We start from the raw sequence: 19,237 nt of genomic DNA, 5'->3' as shown, positions 1-19,237 counted from the left end.
ATTATTATTATTATTATTATTATTATTATTATTATTATTATTATTATTATTATTATTATTAATATTATTAAATGCATATATATAGGCATATTTTGTCAGAAATGCATATTTAATTGCATTTTTTATTAAACGCCGTTTGTCTAGAACGGACGAATCACTCCACAATCGCAAGAGCATTTGATGATTCCATGCAACTATTGGATACTGATTTCGGAAAGTCGAAGATTATTTTATATGTCACTGATGCAGCTCCATATATCGAGCCCTAACCGCCAAAAAACGCAAGCGAAATTTTTTCTTCAAAATTTTCTTTTTGCTCTAGTGGCATTTCTGCATCAAAACGAAAGTTTTTTCAAAATATGTCGCTTACGTTTTGTTTTTTTGGCGGTTAGGGTAAAATCAGCAAAGGCGCTGATGGTATTTTACCCAAAGTGACTGCACGTTACTTGTTTGGGACGCAATGCACCGAGTGGCCGAAGATGTAAGAGCTCGCTTCAACGATGTTGACGATTTAACATCGAATGGGAAAAAAATATTTTTAACATCTGCTTTGCGGGTTGAAGTTTAGAACATGTATCACAATTTCGCTCTTTCGCCACAGCCACTATTAACGAGATGGGGAACCTGGTTAGAGGCGGAAAAATATTATTGCCTACATTTTAAGGAATTTCAAACCTTTCTTAAAGATCTAAGCGATTGAATCACATTTAGCCTATATGAATGCAAATTACAGCTTCTTGTCGGAAATAATAACTAAATAGGAAGGAAAAAAATCATTAGCTGAACAAGTACATCTTGTGGAGACTGCTATTACTACTATTCAAGGTGTGCAGGGTGAACTTGGGAAAAAATCAAGGAAAATTTGGATACCATTCTACAAAAAAAAAAAAAAATAAGGGGTTTAAGGAACTCAAGGGAATATCTGGTGTGCAGTAGCCAAATGGTTCCAATGAACTAGCTTGCTTCAAGTAAATTAAAAGAACAATTTAATTTTTAATCTATTGTAAATGAATTTTTTACTTTTAACTTTGCTTACTTTTTTTAATACATACATTAAAGTTTTAGATATAAATTTAATTAATTTTGAGGTTTTCCTGGCACTAAAAATTACAATATATCCTTGTGTTTATTATAAACTTGTACCTAATAACACTGTACAGCACTCGGCTGGGTATTGGACCAAACCAACTTATTTTAAGAGTCATAAGTAAGCCTGGGTTCAAACCCAAAAAAGGTATTTTCTTAACAGCGGTCGTCCCTCGGCAGGCAATGGCAAACCACAGCTTCTCATAAAAATACAATCGCCGTTCGGAGTCGGCGTAAAACTGTAGGTCCCTCCGCTCTGTGTGACAACATCAAGGCGCACGCCACAAATCGGAGGAGAAGCTCGGCCAAACACTAAAATATGTGTAAGTGCCAGTCTATTATTATTATTATTAAGTAAAAAAAAGTTATTTCTCCGTTTTTCGAAGTTAGCCTCCGAAATCGAGATATGGGCCATCGAAGTTCGAAATTGCACCTTTGGTAAAAAATTATTTTTAACTATTGCATATAAACAGCAAAAAAGTAAAAATACAGACGTGGTCCGCCTTTTACTCTTATTTATGTAATATCTACATTTTTTTGTGAAAATTTATATTACAGGTGCAAAAGTCAGATCTTCGAAAAATAAAAAACTTAATATTTCAGAAAATTTTAACTGATTTTTTAAAAATCGGTTGGTAATTTTTGTTATAAAAAAAATATTTTTTTCTCTAAATGTGTTTTTTTCTAAAATTTTTATATTCGAAGTATACAAATATGCACATCGGAAGAAAGGGGATTTAATCACCTTTATAACGTTATTACTGTTTTTCAAAATCAGTAAAAAATTGTTTGCACTAGAAGAAATTTTATTTTTCGAAGACTTGGACTTTGACCCCTTATAGCACCTGTAATATAAGTATCTAGTACATACATATGTTACTTAGAGTATGATTCAATTTTTTACACATAGTGTGTATGTATGTATGTGTATATAATATACAAATAAACAGATGTAAGTATATTGAAATACTGATTGACACAAAATATAACGCGAAATGCTAATTGACAGGACATAAACGTCTAAATTGGAGAACTCAATAAAATTTTAATAGATGGCCATATAAACCATTCGAAATGTTATATAACGAATAATAACACAGGGGAACAAAAATGGGAAAAAATTTTGTTGCGGCAAATATTAAAGCTGATTTTTATTGAATTTTCGGTGCTGATTACGAATCCGTGAGTATAAAGTTTCCATCGGCTCAAGATTTTGATAAAAACTAGGTCAAAGTGTTAAAAAATCTCGTTTTGTGGCAATATTTTAGAAGTTCTAGCAAAGACACAATAGTGATATTAGGCTTTAATTATAGCTAGAAGTCTCGGGTAATGTCTGTGAAAATACCATCCCAGCACCATGACATGGTTGGTCGCTTATAGTCATTTATTGAACAGCAAAACCTGATTTTGTGCGAAGTTTGAGTACCCACCGCAATTAAACAAAAGGCCACTTAGGCTCAAATTAAGGTTTGAACTTTCGACTACAATCTCTTAAAATGTCATCCCTGAACATTAACCCTAAGGTCACTTATAGTTATTTATTTAACAGTAAAAACTGATTTTGGTAAAATTATTTTTTTTTTTTAATAGCACAGTTTTCTAGTATTTTTATATTGTTCAATAAATGACTATTAGTGACCATGAGCTCAAGGTGCAGGGATGATATTTTCTTGGATAGTAGTTGAGAGTTGTAGCTTTATTTTAAGCCTAAGCGAAAGGTTCTATCACCTTTTGTTTTTGTTTTTGCTAGGCCTTCTATAATATTGCAACGCTATTTTTATTAAACTCTGACCTCGTTTTTCTCAAAATCTGGATCTGATGGAGACTTTATACTTTCGGATTTGTAATCAGCACAAAGAATTAGCTTTTACATTTACCGCAACAAAATCACTTACTTTTGTGTAATATTTTGGCGGTTACACTTTTGCTAAGCCTTTGACCGAGCTTTTCCCCTCTAGTTTGTGATGTGCGTCTTGATGATGTTTCACAAATGTAAAGACCTACAGTTTTACGCCGGATTTAATGCGAAACTTTATTATGGCAGAAATGTACTCGGGGATTTGCCATTGCCAGCCTAGGGGCGGCCGCAATTAGAAAACCCTTTTTGGACGTTCTGATGGAACGATGGGATGAAACTTTGGTGCTACGTAGTGAAATACGCATCTCTATCCACTCGACTACAGCGGCCGTTAACATCTAACTTTATAAATTGTTGTTTCTTCCCATACAAAAAAAAAATGTTCATGCAAATAGTAGTTTTTGAGTTTGTTTATAAATTCGGTATTATGCGTTATATGGCAGGTAGGCGCGGATTCATAACCATTGAGTAAACTTAAATACAAGTGTAGTAAAAATACTGATTTTGATGAGTCAAAAAAATGCGATGTACTGATTAAAAAAAAACAAGTCTGGCAACGCTATCCCACACACCGGCATTATTGTGGGCATTTCCTGTCGTCTTAGTACATGTATGTATTTGTTGAGACACTCCATATTCTTTTGTTCTCGCTGCAACTCGCAGAGGAAGCAAACTTATAAAACCTGATGAGGGCGAATAAACTCCAAACAGCTGACAGCTGCGCATTGCCAATAGCAATGTCCTTACTGCTACTGCTGCGGCTGCTTCAAGAGTCCGTTGCTCCAATGTATGTATTGTCATTGCTTTCGTCATGCAGGTCGATCTTCCACCCGGACTGGTTATAGTTGCCTTCGATATTGTTATTATTTTTACAACAGCTGTTATCGCTACGTTAAGAAATTTCAGTTGTGGCGTGTGCCGCCTTTTTCTAGCTGTTGCTTGATCCTGTTTCACCTATGAAGTATGTATGTATGTATGTGGTATGTGCATAATAGATATGATTTGTCAAACCGATACCTTTCATATCTTAGTTGCACATTTTCTTAGCACGAGCCATTCCTTGCGTTAAAATAACATATGCACAACACATACATACATACATACGTTCGATGTAAAGCCTCTTTGCTTTCGGCAAAAGAAATGTTGGAATATATTGCGAGCGCAATGTATTGTACGTACATATAAGTACTTACATATGTACGTTCCTGCAAAAGAACCAAGCGGGAACAAAAGTATTGAGAGCAGTTTGAAAAGTTTGGGGAACTTTTCTATAAAGAACATTTATAATTACGATGAACCGTCCGTTTATGGAACAATGTTTCATTTTGTGTGCAAGAAAAGTTTCTGCCTTAAGTCTTTCGTTTGACTTAATTTGCAAAATTATCTTTCAGTTCTGTTTTGATTCATTTAAATTTTGAAATATTTCAAACTAATGCAGCGCTATGAGAAAAATGTTGCTACCGCTTCCACTGTTTTGTTCTCTGTCAGAACGTTTTTGGGGCCTTAATTCCCTATTTCTTATAGGAGAGAATATTCATTCGAATTTTGTTCCCGTTTTGTTCTTTGCCAAAACGTTCCGGATACTTTTTTTCCTTTTTCTCTCTTACAAATCTTACCAAAAGTACTTTGTTCACCTTGGGAATGTTTCTAAGGTTTTTTTTGTTATATAATTCCCCTTTGAGAACGTTCTCAACAGTTTTGTTCTCACTTTCGTTCTTGTGAAAACATTCTCGAATGTTTTGTTTCGATCATACCTTTTTTCTCGTCCTTTGCTTAAAAGTACTCAGTGATGAACATTTAACTCTAGCGAAAAATTAAAATTTGACTGATTTTACTGAAGTAGAGCATGTCCTACAGGAATGGCTTTTAATTTAGCGTTGAAATCATATTTCCATTATCATCTGGTCTGGCAAAAATATGCATAGAAAGCTCGATAAATAAAATATTTGCTCTTAAATATGCGCTGGCTTTAGTGCTACCACGCGGATCGTTAGAAACCTTTTACTCAAACCATAATGTGGTTTTCGTGGATGTACCACCTGTTGCAATTTCGTCTGCTTTCTCATTAAGTATATCCAGGTGCCCCGGAACCCACACCAAATGAAGATCAGATTGCTAGCCATCTCATTTAGAAATCTGTGACAGTCCACTACGGATGCCTATGGCAGGGAGATGAAGCGAGGGGATATTGTACTTCCTGGTAAAAAGCAACAGTTCGAGTTTGTCTGGGTTAGCACCCAGGTCTTTCACCTTGATCCATCTTTCAATTAATCTTAGTTTGTCCTGCATGATATTACGCCGAGTTTGTGGAAATTTTCCTTTTAAAACACCGTTATTGGCAGATATTTTCCATACTTGGTAGATTTGAGAAAGATTTGCAGAGAAGCTGCTGTGAGCTCGCGTTATATAAAGTGACATAATCAAAAAATCCACTCCTTTAAGCACAATGGCTCGTGCTCCGAGCATTCAATACAAACAAATATTCTTAATAGACCTACATAGTATAGCATTTAAAAAAAATACTTACAGAAGTGGAAACATTATCTTATATTTGCACTATTCATTATGTCAACACTGCCTTTCGCGAACACCGCTTAGCGTGAACACTCTTTTTCTTAACATTGCTACTCTCTACCATGAACAAATTAATATAGCCCTATATATAAAAAGTTGTCATACAAATCATCTACATTTTACGACATAGAATTAAGTCAGCCGCTCTTTTCCGCCTTTGCGGAGTGCTTATGGCAATCAATGCGAGTTCTTATAGAAAAATACTTCTACAAAAAAGTGAGTGCAGCGGCATTAACGTACTTGTTGCAAAGCGATATACGTAAGATCTCAAAGAAAAGTTACACAATAGGGATGGAATAGGTGCACGCAGAATCGATTCTTGACTTCAGGATCGACTTTCAGGTTTTCGTTTTTTAAAGTCGATTAATCACCTCCACTAATCGACTATATGACTTCAATTGACTTTTCGAAAATTTATAAAATAAGCTAATGAAATAAAATTCTAATTTTTTAATAATTCAAAAAGTTATACTTTATGAAATAATGGCACCCAATTCGGCACTTATTTTTATTAAAATATTGAGTTAAAACATATTTAAATTAATTTAGCAAAAATAAGTGATCACAGAGAAGAAATTTAATTTTTCTTGAGCTGTGAGAAAGACAAACAGAAAAAATTTGACAACTAATAATCTAAGATTTGAATGTATAAACGGGGTCTCAAGTAGCACACTGGTGCATAAATTGGTGTAGATTTACGAATTTCGGTATAAATCTGATTAATTGCACCAAAATTCACAAATTTACACCAAGTTACACCAGTGTGCTACTTGAGGTGATTATTGAACAAACTAGATTTGTGAGCTTGCTTTAGGTTTATTGGGGCAGAATTGTTTTTCGCCTTCATTTACCACATCTGCAAACATGAACAACTTCCCACTCCATTGGTTTTGACTAATTCAAGTTATCGCGAGTGAACTGTACCGAAAAAATTCTAATACCGTATTTATGTTTGCGTAATTGTCATCACTGCATCCCCTTAAATAGCTATCATTAGCTATCGGTAATCCGACACCAAATTGTGTTGGAGGCATCGTCCGTGCCTACGGCTGCGCAAACTGATCAAATAAATGCCCTTAGTACACTCCTAACAAAGCGATGGCGTGAAACGACTTTTTGAATGATTTACCAAGCTTGAGAGCGTTCAGCCATTTCCACCCATGAAAATAAAAACATACTGCCAGAACTTACTATAGAAAATCCTAGCTATGTACAACTAATAGCCTGCCATTGAAAAAGCAACCGCGAAAGCGGCGGGAGAGGAACCCTAAAGCGAACGTATTGTGATTAAAATATCGTAACGGTCGATTTTGTGTGGAGAGAAGTAGAAACTTTGCTCATAATGCCGATTTTTTTTTTTTGCTTTTGTATTCAACTATGTATGTGTGCACAGTGAGCGTCAAAAAGAAGTATACCCTGACGTTTCGACGATTTAATTTATTTAAATTTTCCGTAACAAATTTTTCTTTTTTTTAAATGCAGTACATTCAACAACAAAAACCACAAAACTAATTATTTTTAATTTTATACAGAACTCGGAAAAATGCCATAACTTTTTTTCGAAATTTGTAATTCCCCTCTGTGGTACCACATTTCTGATAAAATCGTCAAAACGTCAGGGTATGTATATTTATGTATATATATATATGTCTTCAAGCTCCGATTGAGAGTCCGTTTCTCATTTATTAATTGTTAGTCAGCTTATGTTAAATATTTTTTTTTTTGAATTAATTGTGCAAACAAAGCTGAATAACACTTGGAACATTTAAAATCTGACTATATTCGGTTATGTTTCCTTCAACAATTAAAAACTGTATTTGGACGTAGACTATTAAGTGCCGGCTGCGCTTGCGTAAACAAAGAACACACATGGCTAAGCAAGCGCCGGGGGTGGATCGCGTTAAAGGAGAGAGAAGTTTGAGAATTTATCTACATAAATACATATATACAAACATAAAAACCACCCTACGAAATTGAGTTTGCCTCCCGAGTCAATGACATAGAAAAAACACACACACAGTTATTTATAAAACCTTATAAAATAGGAATCCCAACGAACACTACAACCGCACACTAAAACATATTCGTCGTCAGCTTATAAAAAATGCTTAAGTTGGTAACTAATGGCATTCTATACTGGTCTCTTCGAGGTGCGGTGATTTTGGGATGCGAAGTGTGGACCTGGTCTTCACAGTGGCACAAATTATGCTCAGCCACTTCCTGTCCACAGCGCTTGATTATCCTGCACAGCCCAGTAAAAAGCCTTCACAAAATCTTACTTCATGCATTGCAAGTTAAAGTAGTGCTTTGGTTATCCTTGTTAATATTTCCCAGGGTTTAACCTGTCCATCTCTTTCACATTTGTCCAGTAATCTTGCGGCTCTTTCTTTATTCTTCTTCATGGAACGCCATTGATGGGTTTTGGACTCATCAGTCGCTGTGCAGTCTTTTTCCTCTCTAGAAGATCTAATACTTCATTGCCCATGATTCCATTATGCCCCGATGTAAAAATAGATAATCCCGTTTCCTGGATGTAATGAGTGGTAAGAGCTAAAGGCGATCTGAAGATTTTAGGTTATCTCGAGTGCTTTCAAAGCGAAGGACGTCAAACTGTACTTATACATACAGACATAAATACATACGTGTTGATTGGTCACTCCACTTTCAGAACGAATCGCCATAGTTCATGCAATGAACCCTAGCTTAGCTTAAAAGCCAGAGTTAACTTGCCACAGACTCTGCTACGACAACATGGTTGGTCCTGGAGACATTAGATACCTGTCCGGAGTTTTCTACGAGAACTTTTCATCAAGGATAACTTCCAGATATTTGATTTCTTTAGAAAGGTATCCGCATAACTTCAATTTTTGGTGACAATATTCAGAGCACTATGTAGGTTTGAGACATTATCAAGCAAAATTCTGGTTAAAATGGCAACCCCATCCACGTTGTTCTGAATATCGAAGCCCTTGTCACTCATTTGTAGTTCGCCTCCTACGATAAAATATTATAGCCTGGAGATCCTTCCCCCATATGAACATCCTTTCATTGTCAAGAAACTGATTCGTTGGGTATCTAAAGCAAACTTTTTGTATTTAAGACGCGTATAGCACGGAAAGGTTTTTTTTACCATCCTTCCAGGCCTCTTTCGAATCTCCTGCGCAGGGGCGTTTTATACCAATCTGCCTGTGGTTTTCGTCAAATCTAAATGTTTATTGGGATTTTATTCAAAATTGGATTCATTTGTAGATAAGTATGTATGTATGTATGTATGCGAGTGTACTTTGTTGGGAGATATACATATGTATGTGTGTATGCGAGTCGGTCTTAGCTGGTGCCACTGGCAGCGCACGTCAACAAGCTGCTGGCAACCAAGCAGCCGTTGCAGGAGCAGATGTTTCCTATTGAGACGACTAAGCGCGCGCCAAAGCAAATGCCTTGGCACTGTCAACATTCATATATACATATTCCATTTCATTCATACATATGTACATAAAATTGTATACTGTGCATACAAGAGTTTGTGTTTTTGATAGTCAGCGGTACAACTCAGTCCGCAGTGTTATTTAGCACAACTATTAATACACCGAGGGTACGCTCACCGCCGCACCACCAGCAGGCAGCCTTGTGGCACAATCAACGTAGGGGGAGCTAGGCGTTCATCCACACATGACTGGCGATATGTACACATGCACACTCACCCATTTATGTTATTTCAACGGCACTAAACTGGGGTTGCAGTTTTTACTTTCGGCTTTTGGCAGTTGGTCTTCCGACTTTACTGGCATTCTTGAGTCTCCGTTGCAGTTGCTCGGAAGAAGTTGTCGCGTGCGGAAGTAAATAATTTTTGAGAGATAAGTTCGTAACGGTTAAGTATGTAAAAATTTTATAGATGTGAAAAAGGGAACAATAGAACCATCAGTTAATAGATTAATATAAAAAATAACAAATAAAAATTTATCGAAAAATATTTTAAAACACTAAACGATATATATTTCCCCTCCGAGTGAAGTGAAGAATAACGCATCGAGAAACATTACCTTGAACAGTGCCGAGTTGCCCGTTATTATAATACCTAGAGTGAACGTTTTGCGCCGCCATGTCGCAGCACAACTATACAAATCCGGCATTTTGTCACGGCAGCGAGTTTTATCCGACGCGCGGTGTCGAATTGGACTCGGTTCAAGAGCCTATAGAAGCCATCTACAATCGAAGTCTTAATATTTCTTATGGCGGGCATGCAGTGCCGACGGCGAATCCCCGCGTTGGTCCCCTACGTCTGCAACGAAGTATGTCGACTCGCTCGGTCAACATGCAAAAGCGTCCGAAGGCGGCAGCGGCGTCCCAAGTACATTTAAGTCGCCTTCCAAAGCATCAACAACATCAACGGCAACAAACTCAACAACAACGCCCTATAAAAAGCCAGTTCGCCATCACTTCGTATTCACATTCCCGCAACAACAACAATAACACGAGTGCAGTTGCCGAATCGACAGCTTTCGAAACTCGTTCAAATTCTGGCCGTTATGCGCTTGTACCAGTAGAAGACTTGCCATCGACGGCTAATAGAAATAACCGATACGCAATTGTACCCGGTCTGTCCACGGGCCTCGCTCGCGCCCATCAATACGCTAAATCGCAGGATAACCTTGATTACTACGGTTCAGAAGGGCGCCTGCAAAGCGATGAAGAACCCGCCTTATTTCCCGAGGAGCCACATTCGTTTCATGGTCAATCCGCAGATGCGGCGTTCGCTAGCCATAGCAAAGCGGCTATACCTACTGTACAACAACCACAGCCATTGTCTCCGAAAATAAAACATGCTTTCTCCAGCGATTTCGGCAGCAAAACATTCCTTATCGTGGATAAGAATAGCAATCAGCGCTACCAAATGGTACCCACCGCCGAGGATGAGGAACTGGTTGACGACAATCATGAAATTATACAAATGCACAATGGGCGCGCACATCGTTACGCAGTAATTCCAACTGAAGAAGAAGACCAGATGCAGGACGCTGAAGATGAGGAGGAGGAAACGTGCCTTAGCAATTCCGATTTGAATCGCAGTGAGAACTTCTTGGTTAGCGCCACGAAAACGTCTCGGAACACAACGCTACGCACTTCGACGCCACAAAAGCTACCAGCACTAGCACAAGCGCAAAATGGCGTCAACTCTTATCCGTGCACACCCATGAAGAATCCAGCCGCCACAAAAATGCTGCACGAACTACTCTCCACACCGCGAAAAACCCCTCTACCGCGTAGTGTTACACCACGCAACTTGTCGCCCTTAGAGCGGCTACCGGAAAACTACCAGCAAGAGCATCAACGCACAAAGTACCACTATCGCAGCCAACAACAATTACACTATACGCCTGGTGATCGACGCTTAGATCGCACTACGCAAAGTCTACATTACGAGTCGGTGAAAACGCCAGGCGACCGAACCATGGCGGTGATTACGCCACGCATAACACCACACCAGCAATCAAAGGCGTACCCGGAGGTGGAGGAGGAGGATTGCAGCAGCATCCATGGCAAATCCACCAACAGCACCACACCCTACCCGCAGAAGGTGGCCAATGCGGCGATCACCTTGGCCGTCGTGTCGCTGATGCTTGTGATCAGCAGCAGTATGAATACGGCGCTTATTATCTACATGATTGCGCATGTAAGGCTTGCTGAGACCGCCGCACTCTATGTAATTTGTGTCAATAATCAATACCGCTTGTCTTACTTTTCAGTTTGGAAAATCATTTTACCTGCAGTTTAGCTTGGTTGCCGCATTCAGTGGCGTGGGGCTTGGTTTCCTCGGTTTCCGTTCGCGTCATTGTGAATGGTTGCCAAATCGCAGCTACACCTCTGGTTATATTCTCGTAACGGTATTCTGCCTGCTCAAATGCTGTGGCTTAGTAGTGATCCTAGTGCTAGATCCTTACCCTGGGTTGCCACTACACGATGTAACTACAGGCATTATACTGGGTCTATCTACATTCACGATTTTCTTTATCGGCCTGGGTGTGGTTGGATCACTTTGGTGCTATAGACCGCCACCAGATAATCGAGTTAATGTTGCTTAAATAATGCATAGAAAATTGTTCAAACAATTATACAGTTGATTTAGTTTTTAATAACAATTTCTTTCGATGTATGTATGTATGTACTATATGAACTTTTCGCCGAAGTTGCATGAACACAGATATCTATGTATGTTTGTACGTTCATTATCCTGAGATACGGAAGAAAAATGTTGGTTAATGCTCACCATTGTTTGAAAGCTTCCTTGGAGAGGATTCCAGCGTCATAAAAATTTCCCGAAATAGTTGAAAGGGACTTGTGTCATAACTTTGTTTATTTTTTAACGCGATATTAAAAAGTTGTGTATTGGCTAAAAGATATTATAATTAAGAGCCACTTATGCAAATTTAGCTTTATTATACCATTGACCTTAATTATCTGTTTCAACCAGTAAACTCAATTATATCTATTTTTCCACTCTAAATTCAATTTTGGTTAGCATAAAAATTAAAATCTTTTATGGGTGATTTTTCCCATGATCCTAAATTTCAGACTAAACACTTTTTCAATAACCATGAAATTTGGTCACGAATAAAAAACGAAAAAGGGGAAAACGAAAATTTCAAAGATGCTAAAATCCTCTCAAAGTAATCTTTGAAACTAAGTGGGGCATATGAAATTTTTTCCGTAGTTCAGCATCGGGGCGATCTAATGTATTATTTATTTAGCTGTAAGTTATATGTACGTAATATTCATAGTTTACTTATAAAATTTAGCTACTTATACTAGTGCGAGTATTGGATTCTTAAATGTAATTCGAAAATAATATTCACGGCTAAAATACCAAAAAATAAGTAGGACAAGTGAATATCACTTTACACTGTTCGAAAAAAGACTGTAAATAAAAAATTTTCGAAATAGAAAAAGAGGCACACACACAATCCAGTTTTTAGAGATTAAAAGGACATACATATGTAAATACCTACATAGTTTTGTATATGTATGGTTCTACTGTTATATGGTTGTAATTAGTTATAAACAAAGGTACCCTTAGTATTCATAAACTTGTGGTTACCTGATTAAGTCAAGTGACATTTTGACTAGTTTTGGATATTTTTCTTCTGTTTATTTAATGTTTATATTTATTAGTTTAGCACTTTACATAACCAGCGCCACATTTCAAACTCCGTACAAAAATTATGAAAATACAAAAAACTTTAACATTTGCATCCAAAAATTTTCAACTTTTTATTCAGAACAACCATATAAAATATGCTCGACAATATCATTTGTATCGGGGAAAAAGCCTAGCATCATCAGCAAAAAAAATTATAAAAAATCTCCGCGATTTTCTAGCGTCTTGAAATTTGTACTTTAACCCAAAATTCTAAATAAGAAGTTTGAAATTTTCGGGTGCAAATACAGTCTTGTATTTTTACCAGTTTTGGCTATTTTTCGTTTGTTTTTTTTAATTTTTATTATCTTTTTTATAAAAATACAGCTCACTATCTAACAAAAGCCACATAGTGCAAATTTTTTTGCGGAAAAAAATCATCAAAAATCTACGCGATTTCTTACCCACTTTGAACTTGCACTTTGTTAAGCTGGAATTAAATGGGCTATACAACTGCACACCTAGATTTAAAGTATGTTCTTGTTGTAAAATTTTGTTTAACTTATCTAATTTTTCTTTGTTTTGAAGTTTGGATTTATACGGGGTTTGTTAGGTAACGAATTGCCTTTTTATAAAATAATAAACATTAAACAACCGAAAGAAGTATAGCCAAAACTGGTGAGAATATCGTGTCCCTATTATTTTTCACATGACTATATGTATGTTTGTTAGTATGTACTAAGAATGTTCGATTAATCTAAAAAGCTAATATGTTGATTAATCGAAGCCTGATTAGTTAATTAATCAAAATTAAACAAAGTAACTAATTTCTCGATTAAATACATTTTGACTAATCGGAATCGAAATAATTTTGTAAATCAGAAAACTGATTAACCACACGTCCCTGGTATGAACTATGTTCATATCAATTGTTGATGTCACATAAATAAGTTAATAATACATACTACAAGTAATAAGTATGCAAAAAACACGGCCGACTTCAGTGTTCATATACTATGAAAGTTATTCGGTAACATATAAAAAATGAAAAATATCCCGACGAGTTGGCAACCTCCTATTTTTCTGAAGTCAGTTAAAAAACCAGGGATGTGAACCGGATTACCGCTTTTTTGTAATAATTAACTTAACCCTTAAAGGAACCGGAATTTTCCACAAATGCTTAATCCAAACCGAAAATCGAACCATTTTTTAAAAATAATTAATGTCCGTTTCGGACAATTTTCCCTCCACTTTCTTATTTATTTTTCTTTAAATGTGGTAACACCATATTTATTTACCATCTGACTTTTTTCCATGTATAACGGATGATACAAATTCTGTCCGGTTTAATACATATATACAATGGTCGAAAAAATTATAACCTCACCACATTTTGAAAAGTTTTAACATATAATTTTTTTTTTTTGTTATATAATTTTTTATTTTTTTTTTTGTATATAAAGATATAGTTAACTCGTTAGCAAAAAGCGTGTAAATAAAAAAATTAAGCAAACTTTCGTAAAAATTGCGAGCTTTTTAAATAGATTTCTAAAAAAAAATCTAAAAAATCAAAGCTAATTTTAGGTCATTTGAAACTTGTCTTTCATACTACTACTACTAGAATTCATTCGGCCGCAAAACTGCATATAAAATCTTTCTATGAAATCTAATTAATAGGCTCGAAATTTTTACGAAAGTTTCTTGATTTTTTTTTAATATTGCACAAAATTTAAAACATGCAGCTACACGGCTTTGTTGAATGAACTACATTTTTATAAAAAAAATAACCAAATTAAATAACAAAAAAAAAATTATATGTTAAAACTTGTCAAAATGTTCGCGGCTATAACTTTTCGACCACTGTATGTATTTCTTTTTGGATTTTTACTGAATAAATTAACACAAATATACATCTTTTTTTTTTGTAATTCCCGAACTGTTAAACCGAACCAAAACCCCGGTTCAAAAACCAAAAAAAAACAAAAATCTTTTTAACGAACCAATTCAAAGGAAATAAACGGCTCGAAGCAAATTTTCACCCGGTTCACGTTCCTGTTGAAAACTATTTGATAGCTTATGTATAAGTGCACACTTTAGCTATTCATAAGGTATACTTATCGCAGCTTTTGTTCAATCTTAGAAGACTTGAAGTTAGTAATAAAGTTATGGGTTCCGCTGCATTTAAATAAACAAATGTACATATGTAAGATACTTTTATTGTTTGTCAATATAATACAATGCGAATAAAGGTTTTGAAGTCAAATGAATTTTAGTCACGAATAATTTCCAGAGCTTTGGTTTCAATTCGGTTGTTATATTTTTGTGTGGATATACGGATTTCTCTGCAATTTATTCACTTGTATTCACAGAATAAGGACAAATTGGCAGAGTTTTTAAAAACTTTTGTGATTTTAACCCATATAGTGACGGCCAACAGACAAAGTCGACATAAAAATTTCATTACGTGAAAGGCCTTAAGACGGAAGTTTTGGATCCATTTTGTTTACTCGAAATTCCATTTCAACCCCCACTCTCTGGACTTAGGTCAGAAGAACACCTTTTTGATGTACATAAATTAAAAAAAAATCAACGGCAGTTTTTATAAATTAATTAAATTATATAAAATACCGCTGTTTAAAACTTGCACTCATTTTACTAAAATTTCGTTAGGCATGCAACTGCATATCCTAGAGTTTAGATTAAAAAGTTCAAAATTTTTATGGAAATATGTTGCATTTTTCTAAAATTTGTATTAAGCTGTTATTTATTTGAAAAAATCACCATGCACTCAGTTTCGGCTTTAGTCTGGGACGCTCTCTGACCCTAAACCATGTAGTACGTATCATATTTATATGTAAGTAAGCTTAAGAAATAGCGGTTTCCTCGATGCGGTTAGATGCATACTACCACCCTGCAGGACCTATAATCGATCCGTTGTCCAAGCACCAACTAAAATTAGACAAAGAAAAACTTTCTAACACAGGTCGTCCATGGTTTTCCGAAAACCATCGGGCGCTCGGTAACGACGTAAAAGTTCAGCCCTCTCCACTTGTGTTACGAAATTTATCACGACGCACACCACAAACTGGAGGGCGCTCGACCAACCACGTAGCCAAAATATGAACGCCATATGTTTTTTCCCCTTATGCTATTGCATCAGAGCTAGCAATGAGATTTCCATAGTAATAGCTAGAACTATTTTCATGGATCTAAACTTAATATTCTAAAACGTGGCTTGCGTTTTTTGCATTTTACTGTATAAGATCACTATTCCGTGCATCTTTTTAGTCAGTTCTGGGCTAAACAATTTCGAGAGATTCCATGCATGGGCCTTATGCATACATACATATTTCCTTCAGCAATGCACATGGGTCTGTTTTATGCTCATTTACCACAAAGCTCGATTGAATAGTCCTGTGTTGTATCACCTTTAGAGAATTATTCACAGTCCCCAACACCGCCATGTCTTCTGCGTCGAAACTAATTTTGCAGTCTATCTTTCAAATTTCTTAAGCAATTCATTAGCTACAAGTACCAGAGAAGAAGGGAATCACGCCCCTTGTGATGTATGTAAAGAAATACTTACTTTCCTTATTGGCTGGGCCTAGGGATGGCAGCGATTAATCAATCATTTGATTAAATTAATCGATGATTAATCGATGAATTGTAAAATAATCGTAAAAATATTTTCAAGAAATATGAATTCTCTAGTTATCTAAAATCCATCCATCGAACATTCTTTTTTGCTAGCTGTTCTAACTTTACTCGACCCGAGGTTCAAAAAAACTCATTTCAAAGATCCGTTAGCATTGTCCTCAGTAATGAAGCTCTTGCGAAATGAAATAATGTGCGCAGCTATCACTACAATCAGTAGAATGGGAATGAGCTCGATCTTTGGGCCCCTCATAAATCTCTTGTACACAAACGAAGGCGAAAAGATCATGATCTCCCATTCGTCACCCACAAGAATAAATGAGTTATTATTTAAATTGTCAAATCCAAGAACTAAAGCCGAATATCATCGACGCTTGGGAGGAAGTGAAAACTGTTCACCTAAAACTTTACAGACTTTCGAAAAAATACTGTCATTTCAAAAGCTGGAGCTACAGCCACGGAGCAATGAAACTACTTGACAACGAAACGCTGATCAATAATTTTGTTTTTGCAAACTTGGTTAATACTCGCTTTATTTTATTTAAGGCTAATTAACAAGAATTCGAATTTTTTATGGATACTCATTTTTTTTTTGTGAATACTCACTGTAGAACAGTGCCCTTAAGAATTCGATTGATCGATTATTTCTCAATAACTGCAATTAATTGCAATTGATTTTTTTTGGCTTGTGATTAATCATCGATTATTTTATGTTATTTTTTTGCAATACCTAGCTAGGCCTTATTCTACTACATTCTTATTTTCTTGCAGCCTAGTAAGTTTGGCTGATTGCAAAAATAAAATATTAAACTTTTCGCAAATTTTTTTTTTTCAATTTTAAATTGCATCTGTTTATGACGCTAAGTCTAAATTTTTCATATATGTGCATATGCTTTTTGTTGTTATGTATGTGTCTTCTCCGTGTTTACATATATGAATATAGATACGTATGTATTTCTTTCTTTCTTTACAGTAAGCTGGGTGAATACCAAAGAGAACACGAGGACGCAGCCGCGGATATGTCCGCCTACGTCTCAAATCCAATAAACGCTTACCTGCTGACAAAACGACTGACCACCGACTGGCGACAAGTGGAGAATTTAATGGCGCACGATGTAGGCGTCGGTAGGTTTTATCTAATACATACATAAACATGTACACTCATGCTTTGATTACATAATCTCTTTTCGTTTTTCGCAACCCCGTTTTCCTGTTCTAGAGTTTCTGAATAACATCACGAATTACCGCCACATACTGAAATTCCCATCCGATGAAGATTTGAATGGAGCTGCAGTAGCGTTGATGCGGCTGCAGGACACCTACAAACTGGACACATCGAGTGTGGCGCGTGGCATGCTTAATGGCATACAATACAGGTAAGGATAATTATCATGAAAGAGACATGTGTAAGTAGGAAGATGAAGTAGAAAATTTCGAAGTAATCGGTGATCGCAAAGTTTTGTCTGCTTATTTGTGATTTGCGCAATGGATCTGAATGATTCCCATTGAAGTTCCTTGCAATTGATAATATTTATTCTACACAAGTTCTTCTAATTTCCCTAGACATTGAAAATCCTTTTGTTTACGTTAGGAGACTCTGGTTACATCACATTTCCTTTTCTGTTTTCCAGCACGGCAATGTCTTCAGATGACTGCTTTGAGTTGGGACGCCAATCGTACGTCAATCATGACTACTATCACACCGTACTCTGGATGAGTGAGGCAATGACTCGACTCCAAGAGGAACCTCAGAATCAAACTCAAACCTTTACGCGGGCCGATATTTTGGAATACCTCGCATTTTCCACATATAAACAAGGTAATCAAGAAATCAAGGCGAATTTATACAAGGTGGTAGCGACAGCCCAAAAACAAAAACTACACTAACAAACTGTACAAACAAATTTAAAACGTACACATTATTTTGACAAACAGTAAAAGTTCGCCTTGAAATCAGCAGTTCCGGTAACACCACCTTTTACGAATTCGCCTTGTAAGAAATTTTACAACTTTAAAATTAACTGTCAAAGGAGGCAAACTCTGTCATGCATGTCTAAAGTAATAATGGTACTCACTGTTTGAGGCATTTAAGGTGCAAAGTAGTTATGTAGCAATCAAGCATACGTTTTGTTGTTGGAAAATTAACACCTAATAACACGTTAATAAAAGGCCACAAAGAGTGATCGCAAGCAGAAAAGCCTGAAAGTATGCAATTTTATGTTATAGCGGCACAGGGTGTAGATAATGAACAAATTCAAATCACAACTCTTCAATAGAAATTTGTGTTTGGGCACATTATAATATTTACCTACATATGTATGTACATAGTATCCCAGTGCGAATAGTAATGCATTCCAATCGTGATAAATAATCGAATGTATTTCTTATGAGTTTTACATCCAATTACTGTTTAATATGTAATCAGTATTCAAGAAGTCTCAAAAATTTCATATTAAATCACATTCGTTTCTCGATACTAGGTAATGCAAAATTGAATGCCCCACTTCTCTTAGGACATCGCCCTGGAGGAAAAATGCATTTTCGAATGTGAAAAGGGGTCTTTTACTGATTGATTACCATACATTACATTTTCGCACTGGGATGTATCTGCAAATGCCATATGAACATATGTATGTATTCTTCTTCTTCTTCTTATTTGGCGCTGTAACCGCCTAAGCGATTTTGGCCGAGTCCAAAACAGCACGCCAGTCATATCTCTTCTGTGCTAACTGACGCCAATTGAAAATGCCAAGTGAAGCCAAGTCCTTCTCCACCTGGTCTTTCCAACGCAGAGGAGGCCTTCCTCTTCCTCTGTTCCCAGCATCGCGGCCCGCGTTGAATATTTTCAGAGCAGGATCGTTTCTGTCCATCCGAACGACATGGCCAAGCCAGCGGAGCCGCTGAATTTTAATTCGCTGCACTATGTCTATATC

At 36.3% G+C, this 19,237-nt stretch overlaps 2 protein-coding genes across 2 annotated transcripts in view; both read left to right on the top strand.

Moving 5' to 3' along the window:
* LOC108374553 (prolyl 4-hydroxylase subunit alpha-2-like) overlaps positions 1-18,206 on the top strand; it is a 19,914-nt gene extending 1,708 nt beyond the window's left edge. The window contains exons 2-4 of the mRNA XM_017630530.1: positions 17,274-17,429; positions 17,524-17,680; positions 17,936-18,206. Coding sequence (XP_017486019.1) covers positions 17,274-17,429; positions 17,524-17,680; positions 17,936-18,191 — 569 coding nt within the window. The 3' untranslated portion in view covers positions 18,192-18,206. The remainder of the gene's footprint in view (positions 1-17,273; positions 17,430-17,523; positions 17,681-17,935) is intronic.
* LOC108374551 (uncharacterized) lies at positions 9,055-11,912 on the top strand. Its single transcript, XM_017630529.1, has 2 exons — positions 9,055-11,189; positions 11,263-11,912. The coding sequence occupies exons 1-2, from the start codon at positions 9,618-9,620 to the stop codon at positions 11,596-11,598; spliced, it is 1,908 nt and encodes a 635-aa protein (XP_017486018.1). The 5' UTR covers positions 9,055-9,617; the 3' UTR covers positions 11,599-11,912.
* Positions 18,207-19,237: the final 1,031 nt, after the last annotated feature.

This window comes from Rhagoletis zephyria, unplaced genomic scaffold, assembly GCF_001687245.7.
Source record: "Rhagoletis zephyria isolate East Lansing unplaced genomic scaffold, Rhagoletis_zephyria_1.1 Rzeph_scaffold_07829, whole genome shotgun sequence".
NCBI lineage: Eukaryota > Metazoa > Arthropoda > Insecta > Diptera > Tephritidae > Rhagoletis > Rhagoletis zephyria.
This window is presented reverse-complemented; position numbering and strand designations above follow the sequence as displayed.